The following is a 12940-nucleotide window of genomic DNA, read 5'->3' as shown; positions in this document are numbered from 1 at the left end:
GCTAAGTTAATAGTAATAAAATAATTCTCATTGAGGTAACAAACATTTTAAGTTAGATGTGTCAATAAGTGTACTCATATTTCAAGAGTAATTAAAATGTACAAAATAAATATCTGCAAGTTCTGCTTATCTCTTACTTACTCTTTTTTTAATTTAATTTTATTTTGCGTTTTGCAAACGTATTCAGGTTTAGTGACATGGTTACAAAAAATATTTCATATGAATGCTGTTCTTTATACTTTTCTATTGGTCAAAGAATCCTGAAAAAAAAACATCGTTGTGCAGTTTGTACCCACAAAATATTAAGCAACACAAAATTTTTTCACACTAATAATACGATTTTTTTCTTTAGCAATATTACAATATAAGAGTGACTGAAGGATCATGCGACACTGAAGTAATGGCTGAAAAAAATATTACAATTTAAAATAAATGTTTTACAATATTACTGTTTAACTTTTTTTGGTCACACTTTAGATTAGGGTTAGGGTCCAATTCTCGCCATTAATACAACTTTTACCTCAAGAAACTCCTAATGACTGCTTATTAATAGTTAGTAAGGTAGTTACGTTTAGTAGCCTATTGGGTAGGATTAGTACTGAAGGTCATGCAAAATAAGACATTAATATATGCTTTATAAGTAGGCTACTAATAAACAACCAATATCTTAGGAATCATGCTATAAACAACTAGTTAATAGTGAGAATTGGAGAAGTGTGACCGCAATTTTGATGAAATAAATGCATGTGAGAATAAGAGACTTCTTTCAAAAACCTTATTATTAAGACAACTACCAACCCCAAACTTTTCAAACTCTTGAAGCAAACAATTAAAATTACTGATGCCCCTACTTGGAAAAAATACATACAATACAGAACAAACAAAAGTAAATTAACTGTATTTAGATTGCACAATTAGGAACGAAGAGCATTTACTAAGAACAACTCTATAACAGAAAATCAAAATGCACATGAAAAGTTGGGAAGAGAAAATGACTAAATTGCAACACAAACAACTGGGCAAAGAACACAGTCACCAACCTCAGACTGTCATCAGGTTTAGTTCAGATGTTCTACTCAAAATCGCATTAGCAGCTCCGCATGTCGTATGCTGTCATTGTGTGTACTGTGACTGTAAGAACCCTTATGAAGTATTAAGTTAGAGATGAGTTGGTGCCACCCACATACAAGCTCATAAGGCTATAGATTACTTATTACTTCCTCTATCAATCCATCCTTCGCCTGTCTAAGAGAACCATGGCTTTCCTTGTGTTCTCATATATAGCCACTTAAGTTTAAACTCAATTCAGATGCATGGTTTAAAGTCTGTGTTGTTTTCTGGCTCTCAGTGGAAGTGGTAAGGTTAAGAGAAAGTGTTTCAAGTATACCCTTTGACCTGTGACCTCATCACGTTGAGCGGTAAAACAGTCAGGAACATTACAACTAACCAGCACTCCCATGAGACCTTACACTCTTTCATCCTCTCCCACTATTTTGCTTCCCCTAGTAGTACTTGTCCTGTAATACAGACTCAAAGCGTATTTCCTCTCTATTTGCCAACATTCTCCAACAATCTACTCACTATCTGTTTCCTGCCCTTACCAACAAAGAGCTATAGTTCTTCACCTTTCCCATGTCTTCGCACACTACCTTCCAGTTTATTATGGAAGAAATAAAGTATAGTCTCAATGACAAGCAGCAAATGTGAGACATAAGGTGACATTGGAGGCACAATTATGGGAAATTAATTCTCATCCATGAAAAATAAAGTCAGAATCAAAAGAAATAAAGCCAAAAAAGTGCAATTGTGAGATATAAGGTCACATTGACAATATAGCAAGTCTCATTGTGAGGTATAAAGTCTTAAGGAAAAGGGAAAATTGTTGCAGTTGTGAGAAATTGTCCAAATGTGAGAAAGTTAAAGTTCACATTGTAAGACATCAAGTCACTTTTTGAGATATAAAGTCACAATTCATCAATCGAGAGAAAGTACATTGCAAAAATGAGAAATAATTTAGCAAATGTCAAAGTCGCAATTGTGAGATATATAGTTATAAAGACACAATAACAACAAATTAAGTGGCATTTGTGAGATTTAAGGTCATGTCGCAAGACCAAAAATACACAATTATGAGAAATTAAGTCTCAATTCTGAGAAATAAAGCCACAAAAACTTTGTTTACCCTGTAGCGGAAACAGGATCCCAAAGTTTATGAAGCGATCACTTCATTTTTAGAAGGACGAAAAGATAAAGAAGCCCAAGAAGAAACAAACAGTAATGGTCTGATTGTAAATCCTTTGTTTTAATATCTTATAAAATATTATGTACACTAGTTGACAGTGAATGTTTATTCTTTCTGTACCTATCACAATATTGTGATATTGATGTGATGACCTTTGCTTTTACATGAAGTCATTAGATTGGTAATGCAACGCAGAGAAGATGGAGTCTGTGTGTGATCTAACAATCACAGCAGTTCCATGCAAGCTGTTTAGTGTTTAGAGGTTCTGCTCAACTTCTGTGGAAACTGTAATGATTGCTGTTATCAGATCAACACAACAACCATTAAGCTCCATTTTTCTAGGAGTCAAAGACCGCAGTGGACCTCTTCTTCCTACGTTATATCATGTTGGGATCTACAAAGTTTCTCTTTCATGTGAAATACTTTAGTGGAACGAAAATTGAGTTTATTTCTTAACATTTCTTTAAAGACTTACAGATTCTGACTGTAGAAATTTATAAACTTCACATTTGTTCCAATCTCTGGGCATGTCGTTCAGTCGCATTTGCTCCCAAGAAGGCTTTTCTCTTATTGGGTGAGAGACTTATTGAGCACATCACCTACTAGAGTTCGCACTTCCCTTCTTTGAAACTGTTTCGGCACCTTTAATCTTCAGAGAGTCTAACAGGTTCTTTATTCTTGAACTAGCTGGTTCCAGTTTTCTCTTCCTGCGACTTTTCACCCCTGCTCCAGAGGTGACTGAAGGAAGGAGAAGCGCAGTGAACCCCCACGGCAAGACAGACTCAGCCGATTCGCTAGAACTTCGGTTAAGAATATCCCCCTTCTGAAAAAGCCATGCACTTTCTTGACAGAGTTTCACGAAACGTTCTAGCTGTGTTGCATTAACGTTCTTGCTAACGTTAAGAGTGGTTTCAAATGGATTCTGGATATACAAAGCTGTTGTTTCCGGTTTGGTCTGCTCCTTTCCCTAGTGAAAGGGATATAAAGCAGAATATTGAAGTCTTCAAATATTTAAACACATACTGTGCATGCACAGATAGACAGACACATTAGTCGCATCAGCATTTTCACACAAATTGTTATGCTGATATAATATGCTACAAAAAAAGGTATTCAGGTATAACAAAAACACAAAAAGATATTTTCACTAATGGTCACAGACTTCTGGACCTTACTGTATATATCTGTGTCCACTGCAGTACCAGACACTTTCTTTGAATTGACTAAATATATATACACTGCCCTCTGGTGGGCGTTTGTGGATGGTCTGCTAAGACGTCAGCAGTGTCCTCTGGGAGTTTGCGCATGCATGCACATGTCATCGGTGGATGACTCACCTTCCTAATGTTGATCGATGCCTTGTTGAAGGGAAAATTGCCATAAAACTCGAAGAATTCCTGCAACAGTGTCGCTGTGCACGAAAAAAATTAAAACAACAGAAAAATAAACAGCATTAATTTTTTTTAATGGCATTAACTATCAGTAAAAATGAAATGCATTATTGAAGCATTACAGAAATGCACAACAGAAATTAGCCATCTGTCTAAGGGTGAAAAGGTAAAAGCTTTCATCAAGTTTGTGTAAATTATGAGAACAATCTATGCACTCACCTAATGTGTCTGTATTGTTCTGCAGTGCAATTTTGCTAAGGTCACTGACAATAGTGCAGTCATTACCCTCAATGACACACTTATCCGATGGTCCTGGAAAGTTCACACACACAAAAAATAAATATAATGTGAGTGGCCTTCAATATAGAAATGGATCATTATAGTGGCATCAGTGTTCTTGCCCCTGGAAGACAAGAAACAATAATTGTGTGTGTGTAGACAGTCGACTCAGGGGACAGCCATATAGTATGATGTATGCCAAATTTTCTGGGGTCACAGAAATGAGACAGTATCTCATAAAAAACTTTGGTCTAGGATATATATATATATTATATATATATATATATATATAGAGAGAGAGAGAGAGAGAGAGAGAGAGAGAGAGAGAGAGAGAGGAGAGAGAGAGAGAGAGAGAGAGAGAGAGAGAGAGAGAGAGAGAGAGAGAGAGAGAGAGAGAGAGAGAGAGAGAGAGAGAGAGAGAGAGAGATGAGAGAGAGAGAGAGAGAGGAGAGAGAGAGAGAGAGAGAGAGAGAGAGAGAGAGAGAGAGAGAGAGAGAGAGAGAGAGAGAGAGAGAGATACACACATACATATACAGGTCCTTCTCAAAAAATTGGCATATTGTGATAAAGTTCATTATTTTCCATAATGTAATGATAAAAATGAAACTTTCATATATTTTAGATTCATTGCACACCAACTGAAATATTTCAGGTCTTTTATTGTTTTAATACTGATGATTTTGGCATACAGCCAAACATTTCTATCTCAAAAAATTAGCATATCATGAAAAGGTTCTCTAAACGAGTTATTAACCTAATCATCTGAATCAACTTATTAACTCTAAACACCTGCAAAAGATTCCTGAGGCTTTTAAAAACTCACAGCCTGGTTCATTACTTAAAACCGCAATCATGGGTAAGACTGCCGACCTGACTGCTGTCCAGAAGGCCATCATTGACACCCTCAAAGAGAGAGGGTAAGACACAGAAAGACATTTCAAGGTGCCAGAGTCTGGAGGAAGACTGGGGAGAAGGAAATGCCAAAATGCCTGACGTCCAGTGTCAAGTACCCACAGTCAGTGATGGTCTGGGGTGCCATGTCAGCTGCTGGTGTTGGTCCACTGTGTTTTATCAAGGGCAGGGTCAATGCAGCTAGCTATCAGGAGATTTTGGAGGACTTCATGCTTCCATCTGCTGAAAAGCTTTATGGAGATGAAGATTTCGTTTTCCAGCACAACCTGGCACCTGCTCACAGTGCCAAAACCACTGTTTAATGGTTTACTGACCATGGTATTACTATGCTCAATTGGCCTGCCAACTCTCCTGACCTGAACCCCATAGAGAATCTGTGGGATATTGTGAAGAGAAAGTTGAGAGACGCAAGACCCAACACTCTGGATGAGCTTAAGGCCGCTATCGAAGCATCCTGGGCCTCCATAACACCTCAGCAGTGCCACAGGCTGATCGCCTCCATGCCACGCCGCATTGAAGCAGGCATTTCTGCAAAAGGATTCCCGACCAAGTATTGAGTGCATAACTGCATAACATAATTATTTGAAGGTTGACATTTTTTGTATTAAAAACACTTTTCTTTTATTGGTCGGATGAAATATGCTAATTTTTTTGAGATAGGAATTTTGGGTTTTCATGAGCTGTATGCTAAAATCATCAATAATAAAACAATAAAAGACCTGAAATTTTCAGTTGGTGTGCAATGAATCTAAAATATATGAAAGAATTTTGGAAGATTATGGAAAACTTTTATCACATATGCTAATTTTTTGAGAAGGACCTGTGTATATATATATATAGTGATGGCTAGCTGACGGGGTCAGAGCATCTCAAAAACTAATGGGGTGTTCCCGGTCTATAGTGGTCGGTATCTGTCAAAAGTGGTCCAAGAAAGGAACAGTGGTGAACTGGTGACAGTGTCATGGGTGGGCAAGGCTCGTTGTCTCTCGTGGGAAGTGAAGGCTGACCCGTGTGGTCTGAAGTCAATGCTGGTTCTAATAGAAAGATGTCAGAATACAATAGTTTGTTGCATATAGCGGCTGCATAGCTGCAGACCAGTCAGGGTGCCCATGCCGCTTCAGATGCTCTCTAATTATATTTCAAAATGGATATATCATAGGGACATAAACTATGATTTATAAAAAAAATGGTTGTTACACAATAAACAATTTGTCTTATATTATGCAGCGTAAGATGTTTTGCAATTGTAGAGTAAAATGTAGTAATATATTTTAAAAAACCTTACTGACCCCAAACTTTTAAAGTGTATGGTCACATGATAAAAAGTATACACAGTTTTCTAGAATAGGGGGCGTACCCACTGACACATCTTAACCCGTTCTCTATAAAGGTAAAACACCAACCGTTCTGATTGTTTCAATGTTATTTTCACACTCAGTTTTCTCTGAATCTGAGCACAGTTGAGCCAAACTCATGTGTCACAGGGCATATCATCATCTAAGAGACCCAATTTCAGTCATAACTAAATGTTGACCACATGTGTAGGTGCTGTTTTTTGCCTCTATACGGCAGTATAATACAAAACACAACAGCATGTCTGTAAAAGTACAATTGTGTATACCTGCCAGTTCCTTCAGTCGGTCCAGTGTGGGCAGTATGGGAGGACTCCTCTGCTGTAGAAAGAAGACTACCATGACCGTTAAGGAGAAGTTGGTGATCCAGGCTCCTGGAATACTGCTTGTGATGCTATGAACCCGAGCCCAGCACCGAACACTGAACACCAGATGCCGTACACGAGGATCCAGCTGCCCATAGAGAAAAAGCAGTTCTGAGCTCTTCATCGCCACCCTGAGAAAAGCAAGAAATCTAAATTTACCAATTCTTATTTTTTGTTGCAATATTTATTATTAATGATTTATTAATTACTCACATGACATCACAGTAAGGCTACACAATTAATCAAATTTGTAATCGTGTTTTCCATTGTTTCTAATTTAGTTTTAGTTAAAACCACACATTTTTTTAATTACTTTTTTTATTTAAAGAAGAAACCAAATCAATGTATATTTGACATTAGTGTTACGTTTTGGCTCCAGCAGGAAGGTACAGACAGGAACAGGTATATGTCAAAGGAAGTCTTTAATGAATAATACTTAAAAGGGCATACATGACTCAAACTCAAAGTACAACGGGAAGACTCACAGGTTGTATAGCGGTGATCAGACAAAGACAAAGGCCATGTCCACACTAATACGTTTTCATTTGAAATATACGTTTTCATTTGAAAACGTATATTTTTCTCTCCGTTTTGGCCTTCCGTCCACACTGAGACTGCGTTTTAAGTCAATGAAAACGTATCGTTTTGAAAACGCTCTCCAAAGCGGATAAATTTGAAAATGCCGTCTTCGCGTCGTAGTGTGGACTGTGAAAACTGAGGCTTTTTAATTTTTACAAAATGTCTTCATGGAACATGATCTTTACTTAATATCCTAATGATTTTTGCCATAAAGAAAAATGTATAATTTTTACCCATACAATGTATTGTTGGCTATTGCCACAAATATACATGTGACTTATGTAAGGGATAATGTACACCCAGCCGGTTGTTATCACAGAATAAACCCAGACAGAGTGGGACAGATGCGTCTTGCATCACTCTGAAGGGGTTTATTCTGCGATAACAACCGGCTGGGTGTACATTATCCCGCTTATTACACGGCTACTAGTCTAAAATAAATTAGACACAAAATATTGTCTTGAGATTAAATATTTTATTAGCTCTTACGCAAAGCTTCTGTGAAGAAAAACAGTTCCAAACTGCGTTAAGCCTTTATCTATTGCTGAAGATTTGTTTTTACTATATGCAAAATGTTGAAAATGAATGCTGAAAGGGTTAGTTCACCCAAAAATGAAACCAAGCCTATGATTAATCACCCTAAAATAATCATAGGTGTATATGACATTCTTCTTTCAGACAAATACAATCGGAGTTATATTTAAAAACTCCAGGCTAATGTTAATCCAAGCAGTAGTTTGATGTCCATAAAAAAATGCAGCTGTCCGTAAAATAACGTGCTCCACACGGCTCCGATGGGTTAATAGAGCCTTATGATTCGAAACGATGCGTTTGTGCAAGAAAAATATCCATATTTTAAACTTTATAAAGGAAACCCGCCTTTAAGTCTTCCATTGTAACCCATGGCGATTAAGTATTAAACAGCCACAAGATGGCGCCAGCGTTAAGCATAGAAGTAGTACCGGTCAAGATAACTCGTAGTACCCGGATGAGCACTGTGCAATTCAGTTTTTGCGGTTGTTATCTGGGAATAACATACCGCTGAAATGCACGATTGACCAATCAGAATCAAGTATTCCACAGAACCGTGTAATACGACTGGTTTAATATACAGATAAAAAATGTTAAAATTATTATAATTTGCAGTGCTAGGGGTGCAAACACTTCAGATTTAAATAGAAAGTAAATATTTAACAAAAATCTTTGATAATAACAACAGTGCATTTCGTGTTGACCAATTGCAAAAGATTGTTCTTTGTTCTGTGTGCATAACACCATCAATCATTCAAGGACAAATACGTTCTTGAAATAGGTTTCTCATTATGCATGTATGGGCAAACAATATACACATCAGGGAATACCCCTCTCTAACCCACAGGGAACACAGTACAACAAAAAGAGCTAAGCAGGTTTCTTTGCATTACTGGTGCATCACCTTCTAAAAGGAAGCGTCAGGGTGGTGACATTTGTTTTGGGGAAGTGTGAACAGGAGTCCGAAAATAAAGACAGCTCTTAATGCCAACATAACATGCATAATAAGCAGACAGCACATTCTATAAAAATATAGAATTACCTGTTGTTAGCAGTGAGATCACACTGAAAGCCAGAGGGTTGGTGAGAAAAGCGGACAAGAGGACATCGAGCTTGGAGAATGTTCTGGACTCCCACACATCCAGGGCCAAACTGGTCTACGCATTTCCCAATGACTGAGAGGATGCTCTGGGTCACAGCACGCTCTGAGGCCCCTCTCTTCACCTGGTACTCCAGAGACAGTCCTGAGGCCTGTATAAAACACGACGGCGGCAGAAATGAACAAAGGAAGATGTCATTGCTATTGCTTCAACACAAGCTCATAAAATGGGGTCTTTCAAATATCTTTTTGTTCCATGGAAAAAAAAAAAAAGTAAAACTTTATTTTAAGGTGACGTAGTTACACGTTACTACATGTACTTACTATAGTAATTACAGTATATTATACATAATTACAAGTTACTAACCTTAGACAAAACCTTAAATTAAATAGGATTTTTGCAGTAAAATATCCAAAAACCACCAGGCCAGTGTTATATATTTTGTTCATTTGAGTTCCAAATATGTGTAAATTGTGAGAAGTTGCTATTTTAACCAAAGAACCAGGACGTCTGAGGGAGTAGCCTGTCAATTGAGTCATATCTGTGTTATCCTGTCTTATTTGGCAGAAATGCTTTACTCTTAGCTGTGTCCAACAAGTGTCACAGCAGCTGCTGAGCAAACACACACAGTAACATCATAACATAATTTTAAACACTCTTAAATATATCTAATATGATAAACAGAGCTGCGTACTCATGACTGGAAAAGTCGAAATGGCCCCAGCGACTGTCCCCCTTCATAATAAAAGTCCCGCTGCTCGTGAGGTGTGTTTGCATAACTGTCGATCCAGCAGCCTTGCTCGGCTCCACAACAATCGGTCCTGCTCTGCTTTATTTCTACAGTAACGTTAATAATCTCATTCATGAACATGATTTCTGATGATTTCTGATTCCCGAGTCCTATCCCGATTCTTTTCCACCGGCTGTGTGGTTAAGAATCTGAAGAATCTGTCCCAAGATTCTGCTAAAATCATCTTTAAGGATTTAGCATTTTAAAGGTTTCATGATGTGGATTTGTTTTTTATTATTTTATAATGTTTCCTGAGGTGTACTTGTATTGTTAATTATTTTTACATCATAAAATGTTCTAATTTAGAAATAAAAGGCTTTTTTTTTTCATCTCGATTTTAGCCCTCTGGCTTAAATGCTCTGTTTGAAGGGGTGTGTCTGCTGTGAGACTTCATTGTAAACACCCACTGGTTTGATTAGCTGAAATCTTTGCATTTGAAATGTGTATTACATTTGGAACCCTTCTCGAACTACTTTTTTTTTTTTTACTTTTACTTGTTGAGATTAACGTATCGTTAACATTTTGATTATAGCATTATTATTTTTTTATCTTTTCTCATCACATGAAACGCTGCAGTGATCTCATCATTGCAATACTATTCCTCTCACAAAATGCTTTTACCACAACTAACAGCAAAGCCAATAATATCAATAGTAATACAGAAAGAGCTTAGTTGTGCAGCATAACAGCGTCATTCATTATAACAGGAGTTTGGGCAAGTGTAATTGCAACGCATGATTGACAGCTTCGAACATTATAAAGAGAGTGTTCTTTGATCGCTCTCTGTGATTTAATTACAATTTAAATAACATTTGTTTCATGCTACTAAGAGAAACAAAGTAAAGTAGATCGTTAGTCACTGGCTTCATTCACTGATGCATAAACAGTATTAAACGATTTAGAAAGAAAATCTGCGTCAACTTGAATAATTAGCTACACATCAAAAATCACTGATCACAGATCAGGCAATACATGAATAATATGACTTACTGTTTGTGGCGTTGCTGTCAAATTTATATCGTAAACGTCTGTTTGTAAAGCCTGTGCTTAAATTGCGACTGAAATAAATGTAAAACTAAATCCATTTTCTCTAAATTCTCTGGGCGGGCAAAGCAGAGAAGGGGGAGGTAATCTTTCCCCATATGACGACATTTAGGGAAGATTCCAGATTGGCCCATCTAAGCTTTCATTTTCTCAAAGGCAGAGCAGGATACCCAGGGCTTGTTTTACAACTATCATCATTTCCAGTCACTAGGGGACCATACACAGGCTATAGGGAACTCATATTAATGTTAAAAAACCTCATAAAGTGAAATTTTCATGTCATGGGATCTTTAAAACAAATAATTAGATACTAAATGAGTAAAAGGGCTAGTTCACCCAAAACAAATTTATGCTATCATTTACTTATCTTTGTCTTTCAAACATGTATCACATTCTTTCTCTTGCAGAACACAAAATATATTTTGAGAAAAAAATCCATGTTTTTTGTCAGTACAGTGAAAATCAAAGGTAAACTAACTGTTGGTAAACTAATTATAAAACCCTAATATATACTATTTAGTTATCAACATTCATAATATCTTCTTTTGTGTTCCCTGGAAGAAAAAGTAATATAGAGATTTTGAATGACATGAGGGTGAGTAAATAATAGCAGGATATTCAATTCTAGAGGACCTATTCTACTTCAATCGCTAGAGTCAATCTACTTAACCTACGCCCACATCACTGACCTTTTTCTGGCTTTTTGCATAGATGCCATCAAGGTCCAGAATCATGTCGACATCACAGCCCAGTTTGCCAAAGCTGTTGACAGTGGAGCCAAAAGGCCTGATGATGCATTCTGGGAAATATGCTCCAGCAATGTCTCCAAGCAGAGAACAAACGAGGAAGCGCAGACTGATGTTCTCTTCTGTGATTTGTAAGGCCTCTGTCAGACATATCAGTTGCTCATCTACCTGTGGAAGAAATGAAGAGTAGATGTGTGTTTGTCCTTCTGAAGCACAAACAAGGAAACATAACATCTCTAACACAAAACTTCTGCATCCCCCATTCCAATTTCAATCCTCTTCCATTAGCCTAATCATGTCTTGGTTAAATTTTTTTTTTAAAAAACATATATTGCCCAGGAACAACATACACTGTCCTTTTCCAAGAGCAGTTTGGTGATGTCACCAATGGATGGAGGGGATTGCTCTTGAAAATTTGGCATGGATTGGTTGTTCGACTGACTGCCTGGCCATTTTAATGACAGCAGACGAGATTTGAAAGGCACCGCAGCTTCATGTTCAACAGCTGGTATGTTAGTTTTCTCCTTCAACGAGGTGATGCTCTCTTTGCTGGAGAATTCAACAACTGCATATGCTCCCTACAGACACAGAATCAGATCATACACACAACAATTCAGTCAAATTCCGATCTTTCAAACATTACATGCCTGTCCAGATCTAGATATTAAATTGCTTAATGCAGTTTTTCCACACTTACATAGCTACTGTAGAAGAAATGCTTGTTGATTGTCCCGTGATTAGACAGGTAATCTAAAAACTTCTTTTCATTGAACCTTGGCGGACAGCTGATCAAGACCGACCTTTCAGCTCGTTCTCTTCTCTCCTCCTGGATTGCTCGAAATGTTTTGTCATTGGCTTTCTTTACTAAAACGCAAGAGAAGCAAGTGGAAAGAAGCTTTGAATTAGTGTGGTGTGATTATGCACATGTCATTTCCATCACGATTTTCACCACGAGAAGACAACGAGGTATTTCTATTTAACATAAAATGACAGATGAAAGCATTATGTTTCACAGCTGTCATCATCAATAATTCACTGAGATCATTTGATAAATGTCATGTCTAGAGATTTACAGAGAATCAACGTTACCGGCTTTCGCAGTATCTTTCCCTGCATGGGCTTTGATTGCTGGTATAGTTGAAGTGAGTCTTCTTTGAGTTTGGGATTCCAATCCAATAAAAAATCTCTCAACCCTCCTTAAACTTCTGAATCGTAACCTACACACGCCAAAGGAGGCCGCCATTGTTAATTTGAGACGGGCGCATGCGTAGACACTGGCTCTACGGTGGCTATGAATGGACATGCAGTGCTGCGTTTCGAGTTTGGAAAACCCCGAAATATCCCAGGCAGGAGATTGCAAAATTTGTAAAATACCTAATTGAAAATATTTTTTTATAGATTTTAATTTCTTATTTTTATATTCATTCCCAGTCATTCATTCTCATCCTTTCTGCAAATGTACACCTTCTGATTAGGGCTACAACTTCAGCAAAGGAAAAAAGAGATAAGAACACTGAAAATATTTGTACTTTACCATGTCACTTCAGTGTCTGAAGTATAACCTGTATAACAAAGAGGTTGTTTCAACCATGTATGAATAAGCTGAAAT

General features: G+C 37.3%; 1 protein-coding gene across 1 annotated transcript; it reads right to left on the bottom strand.

Moving 5' to 3' along the window:
• Positions 1-318: 318 nt before the first annotated feature.
• On the bottom strand, positions 319-12634 carry mtpap (mitochondrial poly(A) polymerase). The gene is made up of 9 exons (XM_067429384.1): positions 12421-12634; positions 12029-12195; positions 11682-11909; positions 11275-11499; positions 8694-8902; positions 6446-6672; positions 3853-3945; positions 3580-3653; positions 319-3209 (listed from the first exon to the last, which is right to left on the bottom strand). The coding sequence occupies exons 1-9, from the start codon at positions 12632-12634 to the stop codon at positions 2838-2840; spliced, it is 1809 nt and encodes a 602-aa protein (XP_067285485.1). The 3' UTR covers positions 319-2837.
• Positions 12635-12940: the final 306 nt, after the last annotated feature.

Source organism: Pseudorasbora parva, chromosome 21, assembly GCF_024679245.1.
Source record: "Pseudorasbora parva isolate DD20220531a chromosome 21, ASM2467924v1, whole genome shotgun sequence".
NCBI lineage: Eukaryota > Metazoa > Chordata > Actinopteri > Cypriniformes > Gobionidae > Pseudorasbora > Pseudorasbora parva.
Note: the sequence above shows the minus strand (reverse complement) of the source record. Positions and strands in the feature narration are given on the sequence as shown.

What these genes read in the sequence shown, in the direction of transcription:
- mtpap (XM_067429384.1), bottom strand. Translation starts at nt 12,634, where the DNA reads ATGTCCATTCATAGCCACCGTAGAGCCAGTGTCTACGCATGCGCCCGT. An exon ending in GAAAGATACTGCGAAAGCCG is followed by an intron (nt 12,196 to 12,420) that starts GTAACGTTGATT and finishes CTTGCGTTTTAG; the next exon opens with TAAAGAAAGCCAATGACAAA. An exon ending in ATTTCTTCTACAGTAGCTAT is followed by an intron (nt 11,910 to 12,028) that starts GTAAGTGTGGAA and finishes CTGTGTCTGTAG; the next exon opens with GGAGCATATGCAGTTGTTGA.